The sequence below is a fragment of the Danio rerio genome, chromosome 7 (genome assembly GCF_052040795.2).
Source record: "Danio rerio strain M-AB ecotype USA chromosome 7, GRCz13ab, whole genome shotgun sequence".
Taxonomy (NCBI): Eukaryota; Metazoa; Chordata; class Actinopteri; order Cypriniformes; family Danionidae; genus Danio; species Danio rerio.
Window position 1 is genome coordinate 70,428,228 of NC_141027.1, and position 22,534 is coordinate 70,450,761.

The following is a 22,534-nucleotide window of genomic DNA, read 5'->3' on the forward strand; positions in this document are numbered from 1 at the left end:
AGATCCATGCCGAAGCGACCTTCCCCGATGGCCTGCACCCTGCATCTTTACCATCCGAACCTGAGCATGCTTCTGTCATCGATGATACGACTGTTCAGTTTAACAGGAAGAGAAGCGTGCTCGCTCAGTACAGTGGAAATTGCTTTAGTTATATTGTTTTAGAAAATCGGCATGCAGTGACACGCAGTCAAATATTTTTATTTTTATCCTCATTTTATCCTCATGATACACGTTTTAGGAGGTTTGCTGAAGGTGCAGCTGATGTAGTGAGGGGTTTGCGTCTTTAATAAACTACGACAGTTCGAGTTCATTGGAAAGTAAGAATGATAAACAAATCCATATGTAACAGTCCCCTAAAGGTGACGTTGCATCTTCAGTTTCAGGTTCAGGCACATTTTGTACTCAGTGCACTTACACTATGCTATCCGAACCATACCCAGGCATGTTTCCCGGTTTGTTTGACAAGTGTGGGTTCTCCGATCCGGGCTCAGCGCAGTTCAGTTGACCGGCCCTGGCACGGTTGGAAGAGGTGTGCCAGAGCACGCTTTGGTTGGGCTTTGTTGTGTATGCTTAAATGGCTACTTTGTATTGTAAAATCTGAAATTTGTGATGTGTGCTTTAAAAGGAAATCAATCTTATATTATATTATATTTTGTTTTTTATTATTTAATTTGCATTGATAATATCAGTTATGGCTATATAATCATTTATAAATCTTAGTTATTCATTTAGTCATCCATTTATTTGATTCATATTTCTAAATCATTTCAAGAACTCACAAGAGCTGATGATTGATTATAAAGTATGTTATGATGCTCATAAGATCCTCAGGCCCGGGGCTCCCTCCCATTTGCAGGGCGAGAGGAGAGTTTGAGCTCAGTTAGGTCTCGAGAACTCCCCTGCTTATTTATGGCTAATGACAAATTATGGATTGCTATGTTGAGATATACTGCTGGTTAAGAGCTTGACTATTGTGTCAATTGGATTGTTTGATTCACCTACATAACGCATGTCTTTTTAGTGTGGAAGGAAACTGGAGAACCAGGGGGAAACCCACGCGAGCATGGAGAGAACATGCAAATTCTGCACAGAAACATCAATTGGCCTGTTAAGTACTTAAACCAGTGACGTTCTTGCTGTGAGTGTTAACCACTGGGCAGCCATGCCACCCTATTAAGGCAAAGAAGGAGGAAGAGGGGTGGAAGGGGGATTCTTCAAGACAAAGATAAATAAAGTAAGAAACTCTGGTTATTTATAGTGAATTAGAAATCCTCCGATTGGCGAATCATGGGTAGATCCTCTCGAAATTAGTTTAAAAATAAACTTAACTTATATTTATCATTTATTATATTAATCATTTATTGATTTGATTTCTTTATTTTATTTATATTTCTTATTACTTGTTCCGCTTTTTGTGCTTTTTCCATTTTTTTGTACTATAGGGATGGTGTTTTATGAAATTTTCCTTTCCACTGAGAAGAGTTTTTATAATAACATTTGTTTTATTTGTGCAGTTCAGATGAAGTAAGAGAGTGCACCGGAACACATGCAACTAAGATTAGTCAATAAACCCTGCTTATTTATTATCATCACTTCGTCTCCTGCTTGGCTTCCTTCCACAGTCAACTCCTCTATTGATAGTAGACTATTAATACAGTTGAATACTGGTTAACAGGTTTGGGTATTGGAAACTCCTGGAGTTTGTCCACAGAAACTGACATTTCCTGACAAGATCTGGCATCCGGGGCTGGATCTTATTTATCTGGGGTGGAGAGTGTGATGTAACAGTATGAACTTATGTGATCTCATTTATATATTTTAGTATGATACATTGGATTTACTGATTTTTGTTTTAAGATAAGTGCTAGCTAACAAGTTTAAACTGACTTAATTTAAACAAACAAATTAAGCTGAACAGTACTAAATTTTTTTTTTAAATCAGCCCATATAAATTGTTTGCAACCACTTACTCTTAAACAAAATCAGTAAATCCACTTAATATTTTTTTCAGTGAATGATTGTTGGATTAAGAGAAGGTTTGGGGACATGAAAGTGTTTTTTTTTTTTTAATTAAACCATATGAATTTACATGTGACGATATATAAAACAGTTATGTTTTCTTAGAAAAATGGGTTGAAATTTTCAGCATCATTACTCCATCCTTCAGTGTCACATGATTCTTTAGAAATCATTTAAATCTGCTGATTCTGTGCTGAAAATAAAATAAAATAAAAAAAATAAAACTAAATTAAATTAAATTAAATCTGCTCTTTTACAATTTATATTCATCCTGCAAATTTAGAAGCTTTGGTTTTCAAAAAGGTTAGGTCAGGTTTATGCTATTTTATTTGGACCATTTGTTTTGCAGTCAAGAGTCCTCATGCATGACACAGTCACTTTCCGTACCCACTGTATTTAGACACTGTTTTTTCTAAGAAATATTTGTTGCAAAATATATTGTTTTAAAAATCTAAAAGCTCTTAAGGCTATATATTAAAAAGTAAGATTTATTTTAAATATTTTTTTCACTCTAATATTGCTTGTTATTTTATTGTTTTTTAATTGAATGATAATATTGTAGTAAAATTACTTCTCATACATAAAAGCATATTCATCATATCAACATACTAGACTGGAGGTTGGATTTTTTATTTAATTATTTTTTTATGCAGTGTAAAGTACTCCTAAATGCTATCAGGATTCTCCCTAGTACAGTCGGTGAGCTTTTATACACAAAGTCCTATGAACCATTATTTGGATGATCTGAAGAATAAAACAACACAGTAAATCTCCCTGATCTTGAGAGCTTTAAAGGCCCAGACCTTTGTGCCGAACAAGAGAGGAGGATTTCACATGGCTTTAATTTAAACCAACACCAACAAAGTGGGTCATGTTGGCACAACAGGAACAAGAGACACCTAGTCAAAACAGTCTTTGAGGGCTTCAAAGTGATCGCTGAGTGCCTGCATGCAGCGCTGGTGAGACAGTAGCTCACTGACATACAAATACTTCAGAGGTTTAATCCCGCCTGTGTTTCCACAACATAAACGCAACCACCTCCACCAAGCATACGGCCATTAAGAACTGAGGCATGTAATCTTACACAGGAATTAATTGCAAAACATCCTCTGGATTAATCAGGAAGCTGAGGTTAGACTTATAAAAGAACTTATGAAGCAGTTTTGTTGATGTGACTCGGTGAGTTTATATTCTGCAGACTGAAGTAAAGCTTTGAAGTTTCCACAAGAGGGCAACACACAAGAAATAGTGGCCTCACTTAAACCACAACCACTTCAAACATGTCATACACATTTCGCAATCATTTTACATGAAGTTCTCTGGAAAATGAAACTATTACAAGATATTAAATGTTTGTGTTTTACATAAATTGTAGGGCTGTCAATTGATTAAACAAAATTAACTAAATAATTGCACTTTTTTTGTAATTAATCATGATTAAACCGTGAAAAGCCATACTGATTACAGAAATAAAAACACAGGCATGTAAGTACCAATTGAATTTCAAAACAAGCAATGCCAATAACAAACAAAAATGATTTCAATGTTGGATTCTAAGTGGACAACAAAGAAAAATCCAAAATACAGGCATTGCAAATATGGAAAATTATACTAATCAAAAAGTATTGAATTCAGTGTTTCCTCTAGGATTTTTTCCAGCTGTGATGGCGGCAGGCCTTTTTTTACATCGATCCACCAACTACCTGTGGCGTTATTTCAAAGACAAATGTTGTGAGATCGCATTTATGTATAAGCCTACAGCACAAAACTTCTTGCACGCCCCCTCAAATATACGCTGCTCACTATAAAATAGTTAACTAGTTAAATGAGTGAATAAAATTACATCACCAAACAATGTAATCCAATAGATTACTTTCCATGAGGTAACCGCTGAACCAGTCAGGTCACATAACACATTGATGTTGTCATTATGGCTTTTGCATTCTAGGTGAGCTTTCAATTCAGTAAAGGGGCATCTGAAAAGTTCAAACTGTGTAAACCACTGGCAATATGTATTTTACTCTTATGTGCGTCATAATATTGACCCATAAGTAAACACGCCCTGTTTACTTTACAGTGGATCTCCCCATGGAGGCGCAGAATACTCCAGCACACAACTCTGACCATTCATAAAGAAGAAGAGATACAAGAATAACAATTTCAAAGACCCTTTAAGGGTTATCAATGCTATAATTTTGCCACAGTTTCATATCCGTTTGCTTGTGTGAGGCCATTAATTCACTGTTAACACTTTACAAAGTACATCCAGACAAGGACCTTTGATCAACTAGGCATTACATAATCAACAATACATATTTTGGGGGGTTTGGTTGGAACTGAATAAATATGATTTTCATTGAAAAATAGAGATTGGCTAATGAATGGCCTGGGACTTGTATGTAAATTTTCCCAATTTCCTCTGCAGGACTATAGTGGTTTGTGTATGGGCTGCAGAAGCTTCAGAAATATTTAGTGCTAACTGAATAGCGGCAAAGGTCAGCATTCAGACTTACATCACTTCCTGTGCACAATTTTGAAAAACAGCACAAAGACAAGCTTTTAAAGTGATGTGACATCACCGAATATGTATAACAATGAATAAGTATTGCACAAATGACACAAAAGGGATGAAATAATGCTGGAAATTCTGTCACTCAGCAGAAGAATGCAGCATTCTTTCATGTCTTCAGATTTAATATGACATCAGTTCTGTTTATGTTTTACTTTATATTACGTTTTCTAATTTCATAGGAAATAAATGTGCACTGAACACAAACTTTAGTGAACAGTACTCTAAGATTTGAATTTAAATACTCTCAGAAAAAAAATAAATAAATAAAAAACTCACCATGGTACTATCCCTTTGAAAAGGTACACATTTGTACACTGCAAATAGCGATTATTTGACTTTACTTGAAAAAAGAGGGTAAACTTGTTACCTTAAAATTGTTAAGTAAACAAACTGTGTGCATAATTCTAAAAGTGAAGTCTTTTTAAGCAAAAGCAACTTATTGCTTTTAGGGCAACAGGTTTTTTTTTTTTTAAGTAATCACTTTTTACAGTGTACAGAAAGGGTCCACATTTGTACCTCAAATGTACAGTTTAGACCTTAAAACATACACTGTAAAACCCAACAGTAAATTTTATCAAATGGAATAAGTGTAGTTAACTCAAAATTTACTGAAAGTTAATTCTACTCATTTGAAAAGAGTTTTGAACTCAGTGTTGAAGGTAATAATTTAATTAAATACATCATCACTTCAACTTAAATGGTGCAAGTTCACAGTGCTCATATAGATTTTTTTTTAACTCAAATGGTTTGTAGCAATACACAATGTCACAGTACTCAGTTGGTCTGAGTTCTCTTCATTTATTGGGTTTTACTTCGTTCAAATAGCTTCATTTACGCAAATGGACTACATTACTCATTAGGATTAGTGTTTGAACTTAAATGATTTGTTGCAATCGGTTTCCTCAAATGGTTTGAATTACAATAACTTTTGGGTTTTACAATGTACGTAAGTGCACCTCTTGACATTTATGAATAAATGAAAGTGGCCGTTAATGTTTATTTTAAAGTTTCTTTTGCGTGTAGTTCCCCCCTCTTCTTTGTTATGAATGAATCAATCCAAAAGTCCCAGTAAAACAATAAATAAATTCTACAGTGCAACGAATTCACAGCGCCATCCAGCGATCATTACTATGAATTGAACCCTACAGGCAGCATTTTCATGAATGGAAATATTTACTCTAAATTATTCTTTAACTTCTCAGAAAATCCTGCGAGTTCAGCAATTCACATAACAGGCACAATACGTTAAAAACCAAATAACAAGTTTAAATCTATATGCGTATGGGCGTAAAAAGTGTCAAAAACTTAAAGTTTAAACTTGCGGCTTACAAAAGGCGGCACTAATTTTGTTCACTAATTATTTTCATTTTTAAATTATGAAAATGTAGATAAATATAGATTCAATAAAATTTGTAGTTTTAGCAAGATTTTGTGGGATTTAATTGTATGTAGGTTATGCAACTGCCCGGTGATTGCAAAAGAAAAAAAGTTAATAAATCAAATTAAACATAAAACAAAAATAAGAAAGTTATAGAAAAAATTAGAAAAAAAAGAAAAGGCTGATAATTTGATATGACTTTATAATAAAAAAACATATTTAATACGAGTTCGTCATAACTTATTTTATTAGCAATTGTTTTTACGTATTTCGGTACTTTTCATTTAAATTGAAATCCCCGCATCTTTAGAAAATGTTTGTTATAAATGTTTTTGTAGATTTTTAAATTAACATTTAAATATGAACAAACAACGAGTTTTAACTAAAGTTCTTAACATCCTTATGAATATAGAGAAGAAATACGCTAATTAATGCATTTTTTTATCAGACGCAGTATAAGAAAAGTTTAATGCATGCATGCATGTAAGGCACAAGTTTAAACATTGGTTATTTTGTGAGATGCATGACAGATGCATCATAATGAAGCATTTATAGACTAAAATTGTCTAATTTATTGCGTCTTGGCCGTCTGTTGGATGTCCAGCGGGGTGTGTAACTTTCTTCTCAGAACTGCCAAAGGGGGGAAAAAAGCTTATCGATTGATCTGATAAGAGGACAATTTAAAGGCCAGTCGCAGAGCTTTGCGCCAAAACAGAGCAATACACAGGAGATAGTGTGTGTGCATGCTTCCTATCAGAACAATACGGTCTTTAATTACTGCAGATAATACTTAATTATGTTCCTCTTACTCTTTGTCACTGTTTGTGGAAGTATCGGCGTGGAGAGCCTCCCGTTGCCCGACTCTGGTCCACATTTGGCAAATGACTGGAGTGAAGCCGTCCGGCTACGACATCTGTACGCAGCCAGACATGGCTTACATCTGCAAATAAACACAGACGGAGAAATCAGTGGATCACACATGCAAAGCTCGGACAGTAAGTGACCGCAGCTCAAAATCACTGTCATAGTTAACTCAGCACTTTATGTATATGAGCCAGGCAGGAAGGATGTCCAAGATGAAAAAGACTTGAACTATTTTTTTAAAGCACAATTTTATAGTAGTCGATTTCTTAAAAGTTTATTCATGTTGTCTTTACAAAAATGCGTAAAAATGTCAAAGGTGCAACCGTCAATAATAAAAAAAATAATAATAATACAAAAAAAACACGTGGGTGTAGCCTGAACGTCTTAAAAATATTGTTTATAAAACGTGTATTCCCATGTACATATATAGATTATTGCATTTACATTAGGCTAAATTGTCGGTAAATTGTTAGTTTGACCTATAACACGCGTGGAATAGATATCATATCATTATAAAGCGTAATTGAGTCAAACTTATGTACTTTTTGTTGAATGCAATGCTCAGCAAATGAGCACACCCCATTTTGAAAACGAATATTTTTATCCATTTCTCAGTGAATATAGGTCATATATTTGGGTGCATTTGAACAAAACAGATTTATTAAACGGATATATTTATTATAATAATATTTTAGTCACCGAACGTCTTCAAAAATAGAACAATAATACATTTAAAACATATCCCTGAAAATACTACGTAAATTAAAAAAAAAAGCTTTGAAAAAAAAAAAAAAGGTAAAATATTTTTCCCTAACATATACATTTGGGCTACTAATTTTTGGGCCGGTATCATAAGTTTTTTTTTTTTTTTTAGATTAGCTCTAGATTTGGCTTCAGTACTGACTAAACTTATGTATATGCACAACGATAATACGATAAAGCATCCTATAGAAAATCTTAATTTAAATGAGATATTTGTGAGAGGTGTGCTTATATATGCCTAAAGATTTATCATATTTATGAAGCATAAGATGTTCCCAAACATTGTTTTAATTGATTTTCATCCATAGTTACAGACATTTTGACTTGAACAAATTTATCAAAAACAATGAAAATGTTGGTCAGGGAAAAGTAACTCGAATTATTAATTTTTTGTTACGTATTATTTTTACAACACAAACACTCACGTCTTGCCGTTACCTCACAAGTCATTGATGTTCTTCTGCAAAACGCATATGCATTTTCTAGTTTAATGCAAATAAATATTTTAGGAATTTGCACATGTAACCTAAACGAGCATTAGGATCACTCTATCCACGTTAAATCTGCCGCCAAACAGAAAATTCGTTTCTAGCTTTCATCATTTCATACATTATTACATTCTATAATATCTTTTTTTTCCTCTAAAGGTTTGATGGAGATATGGCCGGTGGACACAGGCTGCGTAGCCATTAAGGGAGTTGCAAGCTCCCGATTTCTTTGCATGGAAAGACTGGGAAACCTGTACGGATCGGTAGGTTTGACAAACAGATGTAACTTAAAAAATCTGCATATATGCAAATTTAGGAAAAGTTTTTGATATGCAAGCGATCATGATCAGAGCCCATAATAGATACGCCAATATCAATTGTTTTAAGAGGTCAAAACCCAGCCAAAACTATTTCAAAAACAGGTGGAAGCAACCATTGATTGAACCGACAGAGGTCAAGTACATAAGGTTACGCATTTAAAATGCATTTTTAGAAAAGTGACGTACAATAATTTTATTCTTAGAGAGTGGAACTTCGGCTCCCAGCCATCAATAATAATAAAACTACACACATTCGCCAGAGATAACCTTGTTGTGCTAAGGTCACCAGCAACGTCCTTTATGACTGAGGAAGTGTAGACAAGCCGATTTCGCCACAGACATCCAAGCTTTATTGACATTATGTTCTGGTCACGGGTTCATTCCTCCCATCTGACGTTAGAACATTATTTTAGGGTTAGACCAATCACGGAGAACGCAGTCATCATGAATATAACTCTAAAAACGAATATCGGTATTTGGTAAACATCCTTCAAAACTGTCCATCTCTGGATACAAAAGGGAAAATTGTAAAATGTGCGAAAAGATAAAACCCAGCAAAATAAATAAATAAATAAATTGTTTAACAGACAGCTTGGCTTAAAAAGGCTAAACTAGTCAGTGAAAATCTAAGATTAGCCCAAAACTAATAGTCATCAGATAGACAAACGTTATATGTGCGGTCATTAATTTCTGCATATTTGATGACTAGTCTAGTTTTTGCCTATTCTTATACGTCTATTAGATTTTCACTGACAGTCCAAATTTAGCCTTGTTTTAGCCAAGACGACTACATTTAGACATCTATTAGACATCTATTAGACATCTTTTAAAAACAATAAATGCTTGCTTGGTAAGATTGCAAATTATGAATGACTGCAAATGACTTGAGTGCTTGATGGCACAGTTAATGCGATTGACCAGAACACACAAGAAATATTTCCCCCCAAAATTCTGCTGATTTGAATGGTGTCATAGCAGCAACCTTTGCCCATGGTGGGGTATGTTTGCATAGCTAAAACCTCATTGAAAAGAAACAGCAATAACAACCTTGGCCTCTTCATGTGGTGTGCAAACAGCTATCAAAAAAAAAAAAAACGTAAAACACATGCAGGGCAGGGCAGGTCGATGAGACATTCATATATTGTGATTTAATACGTGTTTTCTTTCGCTTTGCAGCACATTTACACTAAAGAGGACTGCTCTTTTTTGGAACGCATCCTTCCAGACGGCTACAACGTCTACTTCTCGAGCAAACACGGAGCTCTTGTGACTTTAAGTGGTGCGAAAAACAAGTTGCACAGTAACGATGGGACTTCTGCATCCCAGTTCCTCCCCATGATCAACACACTTTCAGAGGAACACACTAAACAGCACTCAGGGGAACAGCACTCTTCTGTTAACCATGGACAGGACCATCAGTTGGGCCTTGAAATAGACAGTATGGACCCTTTCGGAAAGATCTCTCAAATAGTGATCCAGAGTCCCAGCTTCAACAAAAGATGAGAAGTGATTGATCTCTTGTGGATGTTCATCGAAAACGACCTGAGGTCGAGAAAGAAGACTGTAGAAAATCAGTCCTGCCACGATGGTCAGGGCAAGACTTTCTGAAAGAAAAAATGCTAGAAGGTCCAGTACAAACAAACTGCACACTAGACAAATGTAATGTAGACTGCAAATGCAAAGCAAAATCACTCCATATGGTGAAGCTTATGGCGCATCACCTGCTGCTTGAAGTTATTTATTTGTCACTGTTTGTTAAGGAACATGCTCTCTATACATTTAAAAACTTATATTATAGTCAATATAGTGTTTACTGTGCCTTTCTGTATTTTGTTTTCTATAAGTGAATGTTATTTGGACATTTCTACAGTGGTTATAAGTAGAGATATATTACAAATCTTAATATACTGTAAAAGTAGTGAACATTTGAAGGGAATTAAAACTTAAGCTATTAAAAAATACCCATTCTTTCTTAGTACAACATAGATATTTTTGATCCACTTCAAATATTGATGACTGTATATATCACATATACCAGCGGTTCATTCCGCTGTGGCGACCCCGGATTAATAAATGGACTAAGCTGACAAGAAAATGAATGAATCACATATACCTTTCCTGTAAATTCTGTCAGTTCATAGTTTATAAAACAGTCCACATGACTACTTTAATCCTTCATATGTGATTATTTTTCTAATTTACTGAAAGAAATATGTCTGCAAAATTGTTGCAAACAATTAGTTGAATTTAAACAAACTAATAAAATTTATTGATGTTCAACTTAATTGGCTCGTTTAAATTCAGCCCGAATAAATTGTTTACAACCACTTAGCTTAAAACAATTTTGTAAATCCAAGGAATCACATTTGAATCACTTTTTTCCAGTGTTTCACACTGGAAAGAAGCTTTCATTCATCCAATCAAAATATGTAGAATAATGGTTCACAACTACACTCCCAGTCAAAAGTTTGGTACGATTTTTAAATGTTTTAAATTAAGCTTATCCTGATCACCAAGGCTGCATTTATTTAATAAAAAATACAGTACAAATTGATCAATTCATTCATTTTATTTTCGGCTTAGTCCCTTTATTAATTTGGGGTCGCCACAGCGGAATGAACTGTTAACTTATTCAGCATATGTTTTACAGCTGCAACCTAGTACAGGAAAACATCCATGCACACTCATTCACACACATACACTACAGCTTACCCAATTTACCTATACCACATGTCTTTGGACTTGTGGGGAAAGCCGGAGCACCCGGAGGAAACCCACATGAACACGGGGAGAACATGCAAACTCCACACAGAAATGCCAACTGACCCAGCTGAGGCTCGAACCAGTGACCTTCTTGCTGTAGGGCGAACATTCCCACTGCACCACCGTGCAGCCAACGGTAAAATTGTGAAAGTGAAATGTTACTGCACTATAAAATAACTGTTCAAAAGTAGTTTACAGTTTAATTTAATCATTTATTCCAGTGATTTTAAAGATGAATTTTCAGTTTCATTTCTCCAGTCTTCAGTTACATGATCCTTCACAAATTACTCTAATATTAATTATTATTATTTCTTCTAGTCGGCTTAGTCCCTTTATTAATCCGGGGTTGCCACAGTGGAATGAACCACCAACTTATCCAGCAAGTTTTTACGCAGCGGATGCCCTTCCAGCCGCAACCCATCTCTGGGAAACATCCACATACATATTCACACACACACTCATACACTACGGACAATTTAGCCTACCCAATTCACCTGTACCACATGTCTTTGGACTGTGGGGGAAACCGGAGCACCCGGAGGAAACCCACGCGAAGGCAGGGAGAACAACTCCACACAGAAACACCAACTGAGCCAAGGTTCGAACCAACAACTCAGCTACCTTCTTGCTGTTAAGCAACAGCACTAACTACTGCGCCACTGCCTCGCCAAATTATTATTATTATTATTATTAATTATAATAATAATAATAATAATAATAATAATAATAATAATAAAAGCAATAAGGACTGAAGTAACAATTTCATTTGAAACTACATGCAATAAGAAAGCAGTTGTTAAATTTTCAATAAATATTTACTTCTTTTTTTACATTTAATAAATGCTGCCTTGATGAACAGGATAATTTTCTTTAAAAAACATGAAGAAATTTTTTTTTTAAATGTACCCAAACTTTTGAACCGTAGTGTAAATTTTATTATTTGACCCAATGAAAATAAATAATTTGCCTTTATTTTCTATCTCCACGAGAACAATTTTATACAACCCGATACAAAGCATATTTTGTCTTGTTGAAGGAATTCAATTAATTTCAATTTAAAGAAGATATAGCTTTAATCAAACAACAATTGCCATAAAATGTTCATTCATCCAATTAAAAAAAAATTAAGGTAATGGTTTCACATCTAAATCTGATCACGTTAGGCGATGAAAAATAAACCATTTGTCTTAAACAACATTTATTTGTTCCTGAAAGTACAAAGCATATTGAGTTTCTGTTTAATATGCATGCACTGGCCAGTGAGTAACCTTTAAATTTTATATTGGTCAAAACAATTTTTGTAATCAAAAACATTTATATTAACTAACACTGTAAAACATGCTGAGTTGCTGGGTTCTACACAATTAATTTGTGTTGGGACAACATGAAGGAATCAAACTTAGTAGATTTTACTAATTTAAGTGGGTTGAGCATAAAACAATTAAGTTGTCCCAAAAAAGCCTTAATGATAATGTGGTTTAAGCTCATATTAAATAAGTAGTTTGAACAAACAGCAAACATCATTTTTGAATGTATGTTTTGAACTTAAAATATATTACTTAAAAAATAAAACAAATATTATTAAACTGAAAGGATAAAAAAAATATTTTTTAATTGGATGAAGTTCTGCTTGATGTTTTTCAGTCTGGGCAAATGTTTGATTATGAATGTTAAAATATAGATCAAATATAAAAACTAATGGTTTAGAGGCCCAAAATAAAATATTGGCATGTAAGATTGCAGTCATTACTAATATAAACAATGCATTTTTGTGACACCATGAAAAAAATGCTTGAAATAACAGACTTTCTAAATTGTCTGTATATATTCTAATACTTCAAAGCCATTTATAAGAAGGGGTAAAATATACTTCTTTCCCTTTAAAACCTATGCTTATGTCCTAAATGTGTTTTTTTGTAATGCTTGTGAGATTTCTGTCCTTGCCAGATGCCCTTGAATAACACACAGCTTGCAATATTAACAGGAATGTTTTTGTAGCATTGTGGCTCCCTCTACTGGTAATTCACTTGCATTTTTAGATACTGATGTTAAATGGAATTAAAATGACTACTCACTCATCTTTTATAGGAGGAGGTCAGGCTACAAGAGAAAGCGTTTTCAGAGTAATACTTGTTACAAATCTGCAACGGTGTAGATAATTCCTCATTGTATCTCTCTGCAATATGCTGTATTGACAGCTAATATTGATGGTTCTCACTGTAGTGCGTTCTGCATGCAGCATGGTACAAGTACACATCACTTAAATGGTTATTTATTTATTTATTTTGTAATGTTACAATACTGTTTTACAATACTTTTTAGTTTTTAATGTAATGATTTAACAGATTTAACAGGAAAATATACATATTTGGGTCAAAGACAAGATGAATAATAAATCGCTTATCTGGCATAAGTTTTACACAGCGGATGCCCTTCCAGCCACAACCCAGTACTGGAAAACACCCATACTCTTTTGCACTCACACACGTACCCTATGGCCAGATTTAGCTTACCCACTTGACATGAAACTGGAGCACCTGGAGGAAACCTACATCAATATGGGGAGAACATACAAACTCCACACAGAAATGCCAACTGACTAAGCCAGGACTCAAACCAGCAAACTTCTTGCTTTGTGACGACAATGCCAACCACCGAGCCACCCATACTTTTTAATTCTAAATTTAGTCAAATTTGAAATTATTTGAAAAAACTTACTGACAGTAAGTTTAATGAGCAAAACTGTATGTATTTTAAAGAATAGTAACAAATTATAAAGATTTAATATAACAGTTTTTGAGCTTTGAGTGATCTGTCTACACAGTGCCCAAACTTTTTCCTATAAAGGGCCAAAAAGCAAACTTGATTGAGGGCTGTGGGACAAATATATACAGTTGAAGTCAGAATTATTAGCACCCCTGAATTATTAGCCCCCAGTTTTTTTTCCCCCCAATTTCTGTTTAACGGAGAGATTTTTTTTTCAACACAATTCTAAATAAAATAGTTTTAATAACTCATTTCTAATAATTGATTATCCTGCCATGATGACAGAAAATAATATTTTACTAGATATGTTTCAAGACTTCAATACAGCTTAACGTGACATTTAAAGGCTTAACTAGGTAAATTAGGTTAACTAGGCAGGTTAGGGTAATTAGGGAAGTCATTGTATATAACGATGATTTGTTCTGTAGAATAATGAAAAAAATAGCTAAAAGGGGCTAATAATTTTGACATAAAAATGTTTTTTTTTTATTATTAAACACTGTTTTTATTCTAGCTGAAATAAAACAAATAAGACTTTCTCCAGAAGAAAAAATATTATCAGACATACTGTAAAAATTTCCTTGCTCTGTTAAACATCATTTGGGAAATATTTGAAAAAGAAAAAACATTCAAAGGGGGGCTAATAATTCAACTGGATACTAAAGCGTATACATTAAATTTGCCATGGGTAATTTTCTAATTTATTTAATGTTTAATAAAAACTAGAAAATGTTACTTTAAATCAAATTAACTACTCTAGTTTAATTTTAAGATGTTATAATGAACTTATTACAGTAAAATCATAAACAATCCCATTTATAACATAATGGAGTTCAATACTGAATACACTGCTCAGAGCTGCTCCTGCCTTTACCTTTATTTACCTACCTCTATCTGTCGAGTGACAGTATTTACATTTTAGAAGTCTGATTCATTTACAACATTTAATTGAATCATTTACTTTCCGTTGACTGTTTTTTTTTTGTATCTCAGCAATAAAAAAATAAAATTAAAAAAAACAACCACCTTGTCATCGTTCTCCCTCACTTCTCAGATGGCATAAGGCTGATATGTGATAGTGTGCCAAATCAAAGGTTACCATGGGCCAACTTTGGGCATCTCTGGTCTAAACACTTCATCAAATGTTTATTGATCCAAATATGACTGACAAGTTCTTGTTATATGAACTACGGTTATACTGAAGGACATTTTATTAAATAAATACATTCTGTAAATAATGCCATATAAATTACAGTAATGTGTTTGGTCAGAAAACAAAAACAAAAAACAAGACATTATCATACTCCTCAATTCACTATCGAAATTAGATATTAGGCTTACATTTAGGTGAAATATACTAATACATCTTATATTATTGATTGTTTTAGACATTTTAATGTATACTTATTGTAGTTATTGAGTTTTTAACGATATTATTATTATGGTCGAAGTAGTAATGTTTTATTAGTGTAGGACCGCATGTAAAAGTGCTAGCATGCTAGCATATCTCCAAAATAAGCCTTCGTTTGAAAACACGAACAGTATATTCCATGAAAAGACAAAATAGCGATATATTCACAATAAAAATTGTGAGAATAAGTAAATGATAGCTTACCGTATTTGACACCTGAAAATACGTTTTTGGTCTTCACTCTTCAGTGCAGATCTAAAAATGCAAACCGGTAAATCTTTAAATATTATTGTTACCGACTGACGTCTTTCTTTCAGTACAAACAACCGGATATCCAACTTATTTCAAGATCTGATCAGAAATACACACAGTTAGTGATGCAAGCCTTTAGCTTTCCTTCCAGTAGACGGCGCGTTGGTTCAGTCCCATCGGTGTTAACATTCGGCTAGGACCGAAGAAGAACGATTCCGGAAGACCACCCGTAAACTCTTCTGATCAGAAAAACAAGCTATTTTAATGTAAAAATGGCATTTGAGCCCAATAATGATGATTTGTTTGACTCCATCATCATGGCCGATGACAGGTAACGTTAACTAAAGTCACGCACAAACTGTTGCGTCACGAAGTTAGTGTTCATCAATGTAGTCCAGTGTGTGAGTTTGTGTTTAAGTTAGTTCAGTGTCCTTAGCTGTTATTATTTTACATTTAGGCTCATAAATATGCTTTTCTCTTTTAGGTTTCATGTTGAAGGTTATCAGGAGGGCTTTGACGAGGGAGTTCGACAGGGGACCATCGAGGGTAGAAATCACGGGCGGCTGCATGGAGCCAAACTCAGTGCAGAGGTGAAATACACATAATGTCAGATTAACTTGGTTTGGATTAAAGGAATATCACCATTTGTTTTCCTACATGGACGTAACCAATACATTCCTTTCGTGTATTTTAGTAGGTAAAGCTATTACATTAAGTTCATTGTACTGAATAAGTTCTGAATAATGCTATAGCCTTCTGGAAAAGCAGTGCCAGGGGGTTTGCTGTTGTGTTTTCACAATGACTTTGTGTGATTTACAATGAGACAACACAAGCATTGTCCAAGCATTGTACAATCTTAATTAATCAGTTCAACATATCTTGAAAAGCATTATTAGTCAAGGGGCAGTTCACCCAAAATTGAACAAACAGAAGATACTTTGATGAAAGCTGAAAACATAACCATTGACCTCCATGGTATTCGTTTTTCGTTCTATGGAGGTCAATGGTTAAAGGTGTTAGACCAGAGTCTCCACGCCAGATAAATACGATCCAGTCCTGGATGCTTGATCTTGTCAGGAAATGTCAGTTTCTCCAGGTATTTGGACAACAAGTCAGCAGAGCAATACCCAAACTGTTAACCAATATTCAACTGAATTAACAGTCTACTACCAAGAGAAGAGCAGATGCAGGAGACTTTCTCTCATCTCTTACTTATTGTCGGCTGCACGTCCATGATGCGAATTTCCCCTTTAACCATATCACAAAGGTGCTCTATTGGATTGAGATCTGGTCACTGTGGAGGCTATTTTAGTACAGTGAACTCATTGTCATGTTCAAGAAACCAGTCTGAGATGATGGCACCCGCTGTGGTCTTCTGCTGCTGTTGCACATCTGCCTCAAGGTTTGATGTGTTGTGCATTCAGAGATGCTCTTCTGCATACCTCATTTGTAACGAGCGGTTATTTGAGTTACTGTTGCCTTTCTATCTAGCCATTCTCCTCTGACCTCTGGCATCAACAAGGCATTGGCACCCACAGAAGTGCCTCACACTGGATTTTTTATTTATTTTTCTTTTCGGACCATTCTCAGTAATCCCTAGAGATGGTTGTGCGGGAAAATCTCAGTAGATCAGCAGTTTCTGAAATACTCAGTCCAGCCCATCTGGCACCAACAACCATGCCACATTCAAAGTCACTTAAATCCTTTTTCTTCCTCATTCTGATGCTCGGTTTGAACTGCAGCACATTGTCTTGACCATGTCTACATGCCTAAATGCATTGAGTCGCTGCCATGCGATGGACTGATTAGAAATTTGAATTAAGGAGCAGTTGAACAGGTGTACCTAATAAAGTGGCTGGAGATAGAGTATGTGTGTGTGTGTGTGTGTGTGTGTGCGTGTGTGCGTGTGTGCGTGCGTGCGTGCGTGCGTGTGTGTGTGTATAAAATTAGGGAAGCACGGTATTGGAAAAATTACACATTGCAATTTTTGTTTTTATTCTGTGATTATATATTTCCATATGGCTACAATTTTACCACATAAGCTGAATAAATGTTTGCGATGTGTGTTATTTAGGGATGCTTCTGAAGGGGAGTTCATAGAATATAATAAACAATCTACAAGCATAGACAAATTAATTCATAAAAAAATGTGCTAAGTAAATACATTTTAGCGTTTTATTGTAATCGAAATGTATATTATTCATTCATTTCCCTTTGGCTTAGTCTCTTTTTTTTAATCAGGGGTCACCACAGCAGACTGAATTGCCAACTTATCCGGCATAAGTTTTACGCAGCGGATGCCCTTCCAGCCGCAACTCAGAACTGGAAAACATCCATACACTCTTGCATTCACATACATACATGGCCAATTTTAGCTCACCCACTTGAGATTTAGCACATGAAACTGGAGCATCTGGAGGAAACCCACACCAATACAGGGAGAACATGCAAACTCTACACAGAAACGACAACTGACAAACCAGCGACCTTCTTGCTTTGAGGCAACAGCACTACCTATTGTGCCACCGTGTCGCCAAATCTATTATAATCAAGTGTAAAATAACACTGCATAGTCTTAGTTCTATAAACAATTGCATACAATTAATCATTTTATTCATTTTTCAGTGTTACAAATGGCACATTTTCTTATACCTGAACGTTTTTAAAACCCTCACACAGTCATATGTCATTCTGGCATTATATAACGAGCATAAAATGTTCTTAAACTGACAATAATATCGTTTATCACAATATATTTTGGTGCAGTTTATCGTAAAACAAAAAATATATTTTTATAAGAGGCCTAGATATGTACTAAGCCGTTTAAAATGTCTTGAAACTATTTGTTATTAAAGGGATGGTTAATATTATTGTCTTTATGAATGGTATTGACATAGAGCTACTGAAACTATGTATAGATAAATGCATGCAAAACATGACCTTCTTTTCACCTGTTTTTCAGGTTTCATTTTACTATGGATTTGCACTCGCATGGAAATGTCTCCTTCAAAGTAGCACTGATGTTAAAGCAAGGTATGTTCTTTAACATACAAATGCTTCACATATTTGTCAGCTGCTGAAAGTCAGGTTGTTTTTTTCACTATCTGCTTTCTTCGGGGTGCAAACTTGTCACTTTTCAGCAAATTAAGCTGTTGTCGTGTTAAAAAAGATTGTTGACGTAAATCATTTAGATCTGTAAAAATAAATAAGTCGGTGGGTGGTGGGTCTAATCGCAAAAGCTGTGATATGAATTCAATATAATTACATAAACTAGCATTGTCAGTTTTAATTGCCATGAGTTAAATCATGATTAATTTCAACTTAATCAGATTTATCTGTTGTAAATGTATCTTAAATGAATATAATGTTGCAACATTAGTAACTTTTAAAGACCCTATATAAAATAAAATGATAATACTAATTATTATTATTCTAGAAAAAGACTGAAAGCGATGGAATCTTTAATCGGAGTGATCCAAAACTTCCCATATGAAGACCCTCAGTATGAGAAGCTTCAAGAGGACATGGAAAGAGTACGCGCAAAGTTTAGACAGGTAATGCTTTCAGCCGTGTCCTGTAGCTTTAACTGTTATAACACAAGCCAATGGTTTTTAATTGGTTCATTTTAGCAGTGGTCATTTAAACAACATTAACAAGTATTATTTTCACAGGTGTGCTCTTTACTGAACGTGTCGACAGACTTTCGAGAATATCTGAGCGGATCGACATCAATGTCCTTCTGAGACTACCAGAAGCTTACAGCAGCAGTTATGGCAAACTCAGAGCACCTCCGAGAGGCCATTTATAGGCGGACCGTGCTGACCATCATCTGCAAAGAGCCAGTGGTGATGCGAGCATTTTTGAGGTGATCATGTGTAAAAGAGTAGACCGGTTTCACTCTTACTGGTAAGGTGGAATTGTGCAAACCAAACTCTGGAACTGAACTCTAGAAAACACTGAGTGAAATGGTTTGAGTTGTATTTTTAAGAGTTTTAAAGAGGAGAAAAATTAAGCAGTAAAACGAGTCAGTCTAATAAACAAACCAAAGTTTTGCTCTTCATAAGAACTTTCCATATCCTAATATGGTACTCTTTCCTTGGGTGGAATGATCTTAATTTGCAAACAATAACTTTGATAGATAAAGGTGTTCATGAAGACTATAAACACCATCTTGTGGTGGAATTGGAGATTGACTCTTGTTGTTAGGTGGCTCCGCCTGCTGGTGAGCTGAAATTACTGCAGGAGTGTGATATTTGAAGAAGAACTACTAGTGTAATGGAGATGAGAAGCGCATACCATTTTTGGTTAAAATCGCTCTGGAAGTTTTGACGATTATAATTTAATATATGTTGATATTAAAGGCATTTCTTAACAAAGTAAATGATTTACAGTCATTAATTTGATGAATACATGTGTTAATTCTGGATATTATTGTTTTATATTAATGTTAATCACTGCTTTTTCAACATACTGTTGTTATCAATACTTGTAGAAGTTACATGTGATTAGTCTTTTATTAGTTCAAGATGTTATTGGATGTGTTTTAATGGGAAAGTTCATTCAAAATGTGAAAAATTGACATTCTTACGCTCCTCACAAACCTGTTTTAGTTTCTTTTTAACACATAAGAAGTTATTTTGAAAAATGTTGGAAGACTGTGTAACCATTGTCTATTATTTGTTTTTCATACTATGAAGGTCAATGGTTACAGATTTCTATTATTTTTCAAAGTAACTTGTTCTGTGTTCAACAGAAAAAGGAAACCATAAGGGTATAAAAACCTTGAGGGTTAGTGAAATGTAATTTCAGATGAACTATTCCTTTATCATCATGTAGTATTAGTTTAGTCTAAAATGAAAATTCTCCCTTCACCTCTTTGAGTTTCAAACCTATAATACTTTTATTCATTTTTAGAGCACAAAGCAGATATTTTTAATCATGCGAGAGATATTTATTTTCTACAAGTGACACTCTGCTTACCCAAAACTATAATTCATTCATACATTAATTTTCTTGTCAGCTTAGTCCTTTTATTAATCCGGGGTCGCCACAGCGGAATGAACAGCCAACTTATCCAGCAAGTTTTTACGCAGCGGATGCCCTTCCAGCCGCAACCCATCTCTGGGAAACATCCATACACACACATTCACACACACACACACACACTAAGGACAATTAGGCTAACCAATTCACCGCATGTCTTTCGACTGTGGGGGAAACCGGAGCACCCGGAGGAAACCCACGCGAAGGCAGGGAGAACATGCAAACTCCATACAGAAACGCCTACTGAGCCGAGGTTCGAACCAGCGACCTTCTTGCTGTGAGGCGTCAGCACTACCTACTGCTCCACTGCTTCGCCCCCAAAACTAATGAGGTTTCCAAAGAGATTCATTATAATTAACCACTTTGAAATTTTTACATTTCCATCTGCTTTCTAAGCGGTTTTGAGATATTGAGTTTACATCACATAATGCAAAAATTGCATGGGGATCTTTCATTCATTTACCTTCGGCAAAGTCTCTTTATTATGGGTCGTCAAAGTGGAATGAACAACAACTTATGCAGCATATGTTTTACACAGTGGCTGCCTTTCCAGCTGCAACCCAGTACTGGGAAACACCCATACACTGTCACATGCACACTTATACACTACGGCCAATGTAGTTTATTCAATTCACCTGTACTGCATGTCTTTGGACTGTGGTGGAAACCGGATCACCCGGAGGAAACCCACGACAACATGGGGAGAACATGCAAACTCCATACAGAAATGCCAAATGACCCAGCCAGGACTCAAACCAGCAACCTTTTTCCTGTGAGGTGACAGTGCTAACCACTGTGCAACCGTGCCACCTATGTTTTTAAAACATTTTTTAAATTTTTTTTATTTTTAAGAAAGGTTATGTTGAAAAAAAATTAGGTATACAACTAGAGCTTGCTTGTTTTGACAAAATACTTAAATATTCTGCACAATTATTTGCATTTTAATTATTAAGTTATTATTATTGTATTATTAAATTAATTAAATTATTTAAAAATTTTGATAGGACAAATAAATCTTTTTCAACTGGGTCATTCAAATTTAGCCCTGTGAAAGTCAACAATTGCATTCATAATTGTCTTTAAAATCCTTAAAGTTAACTTGCACAAAACTTGCAGAAAAATCCATCAATTGAATCTGCAGAAACCCTTTCGATAATTATTGTTTAATAATATATATTGTTGTTAATATATATATATATATATATATATATATATATATATATATATATATATATATATATATATATATATATATATATATATAGCTATGTACAATGAACAGTTTTTATCTTTTTTAATAGAATGTGTATTTTGAAATGACAATAGAGAATATTTTCTTTGGGAAACATTTAAAAAGGCATCTTCTGGAGAAATTTTATAATATTTGTCATTAATCCAGCTAGAAAATTGTATATGGCTTTCTTCAGTTTTGTTGTTATTCTCTTTTACAACATTAATTAAGAAACAGATAAAATTGCATGTTATATATTGTATATTTAGTAGGGCTGCACAATATATTGTTTCAGCACTGATATCACAATGTGTGCATCTGCAGAAGTCAGATTGCAAGATTTGCAAGGTTGAGTCTGGATTATAGTTGAACAAGAGCTAAAGAATTGTATTTAATTACTCTTTTTATTTTTAATACGGATTTTTATGATTTATGTTTTACTAAAGTTTATACACACATATATATATATACATAATATATATATATATATATATTAGTCCAAATATCTACATTTTAAAGCAAAAACTATATTTTTTTACTCCACTGGCAGATAATTTTGCTTGTTTTATGAAAAACTTATACATTTTGCCTCTTATTTTCCTGCCTCTAAACGCTTATTTCTTCTGAAGTTAAAAATAAAACAATATTTTACTTAATCTAAGAAT

General features: G+C 34.3%; 3 protein-coding genes across 26 annotated transcripts in view; 2 read left to right on the forward strand and 1 right to left on the reverse strand.

The window, feature by feature from the left end:
- Positions 1–15,776, reverse strand: part of ano1a (anoctamin 1, calcium activated chloride channel a) — a 370,388-nt gene extending 354,612 nt beyond the window's left edge. For 10 of the 23 annotated variants that reach the window (XR_015494666.1, XR_015494670.1, XR_015494661.1 and 7 more), the window contains exons 1-3: positions 15,729–15,776; positions 15,548–15,598; positions 6,779–6,909 (exon numbers count right to left, since the gene is read on the reverse strand). The gene's annotated coding sequence lies outside the window, so the exon portion shown is untranslated. Of the gene's footprint in view, positions 1–6,778; positions 6,910–15,547 lie in introns of all 23 variants that reach the window. The other 13 variants (XR_015494667.1, XR_015494662.1, XR_015494665.1 and 10 more) reach the window with 2 other exon arrangements.
- fgf19 (fibroblast growth factor 19) lies at positions 6,671–10,095 on the forward strand. Of its 2 annotated transcripts, none has more exon segments than NM_001012246.2 (3): positions 6,671–6,968; positions 8,243–8,346; positions 9,580–10,095. In NM_001012246.2, coding segments are annotated over 2 exon segments (426 nt in total). In that variant the 5' UTR covers positions 6,671–6,968; positions 8,243–8,247; the 3' UTR covers positions 9,907–10,095.
- A 43-nt stretch (positions 15,777–15,819) lies between the features above and the next one.
- lto1 (LTO1 maturation factor of ABCE1) lies at positions 15,820–19,971 on the forward strand. Its single transcript, NM_001083552.1, is given in 5 exon segments — positions 15,820–15,926; positions 16,080–16,185; positions 18,558–18,628; positions 19,032–19,149; positions 19,267–19,971. Coding segments are annotated over 5 exon segments (426 nt in total). The 5' UTR covers positions 15,820–15,867; the 3' UTR covers positions 19,339–19,971.
- The last annotated feature ends 2,563 nt before the right edge of the window (positions 19,972–22,534 follow it).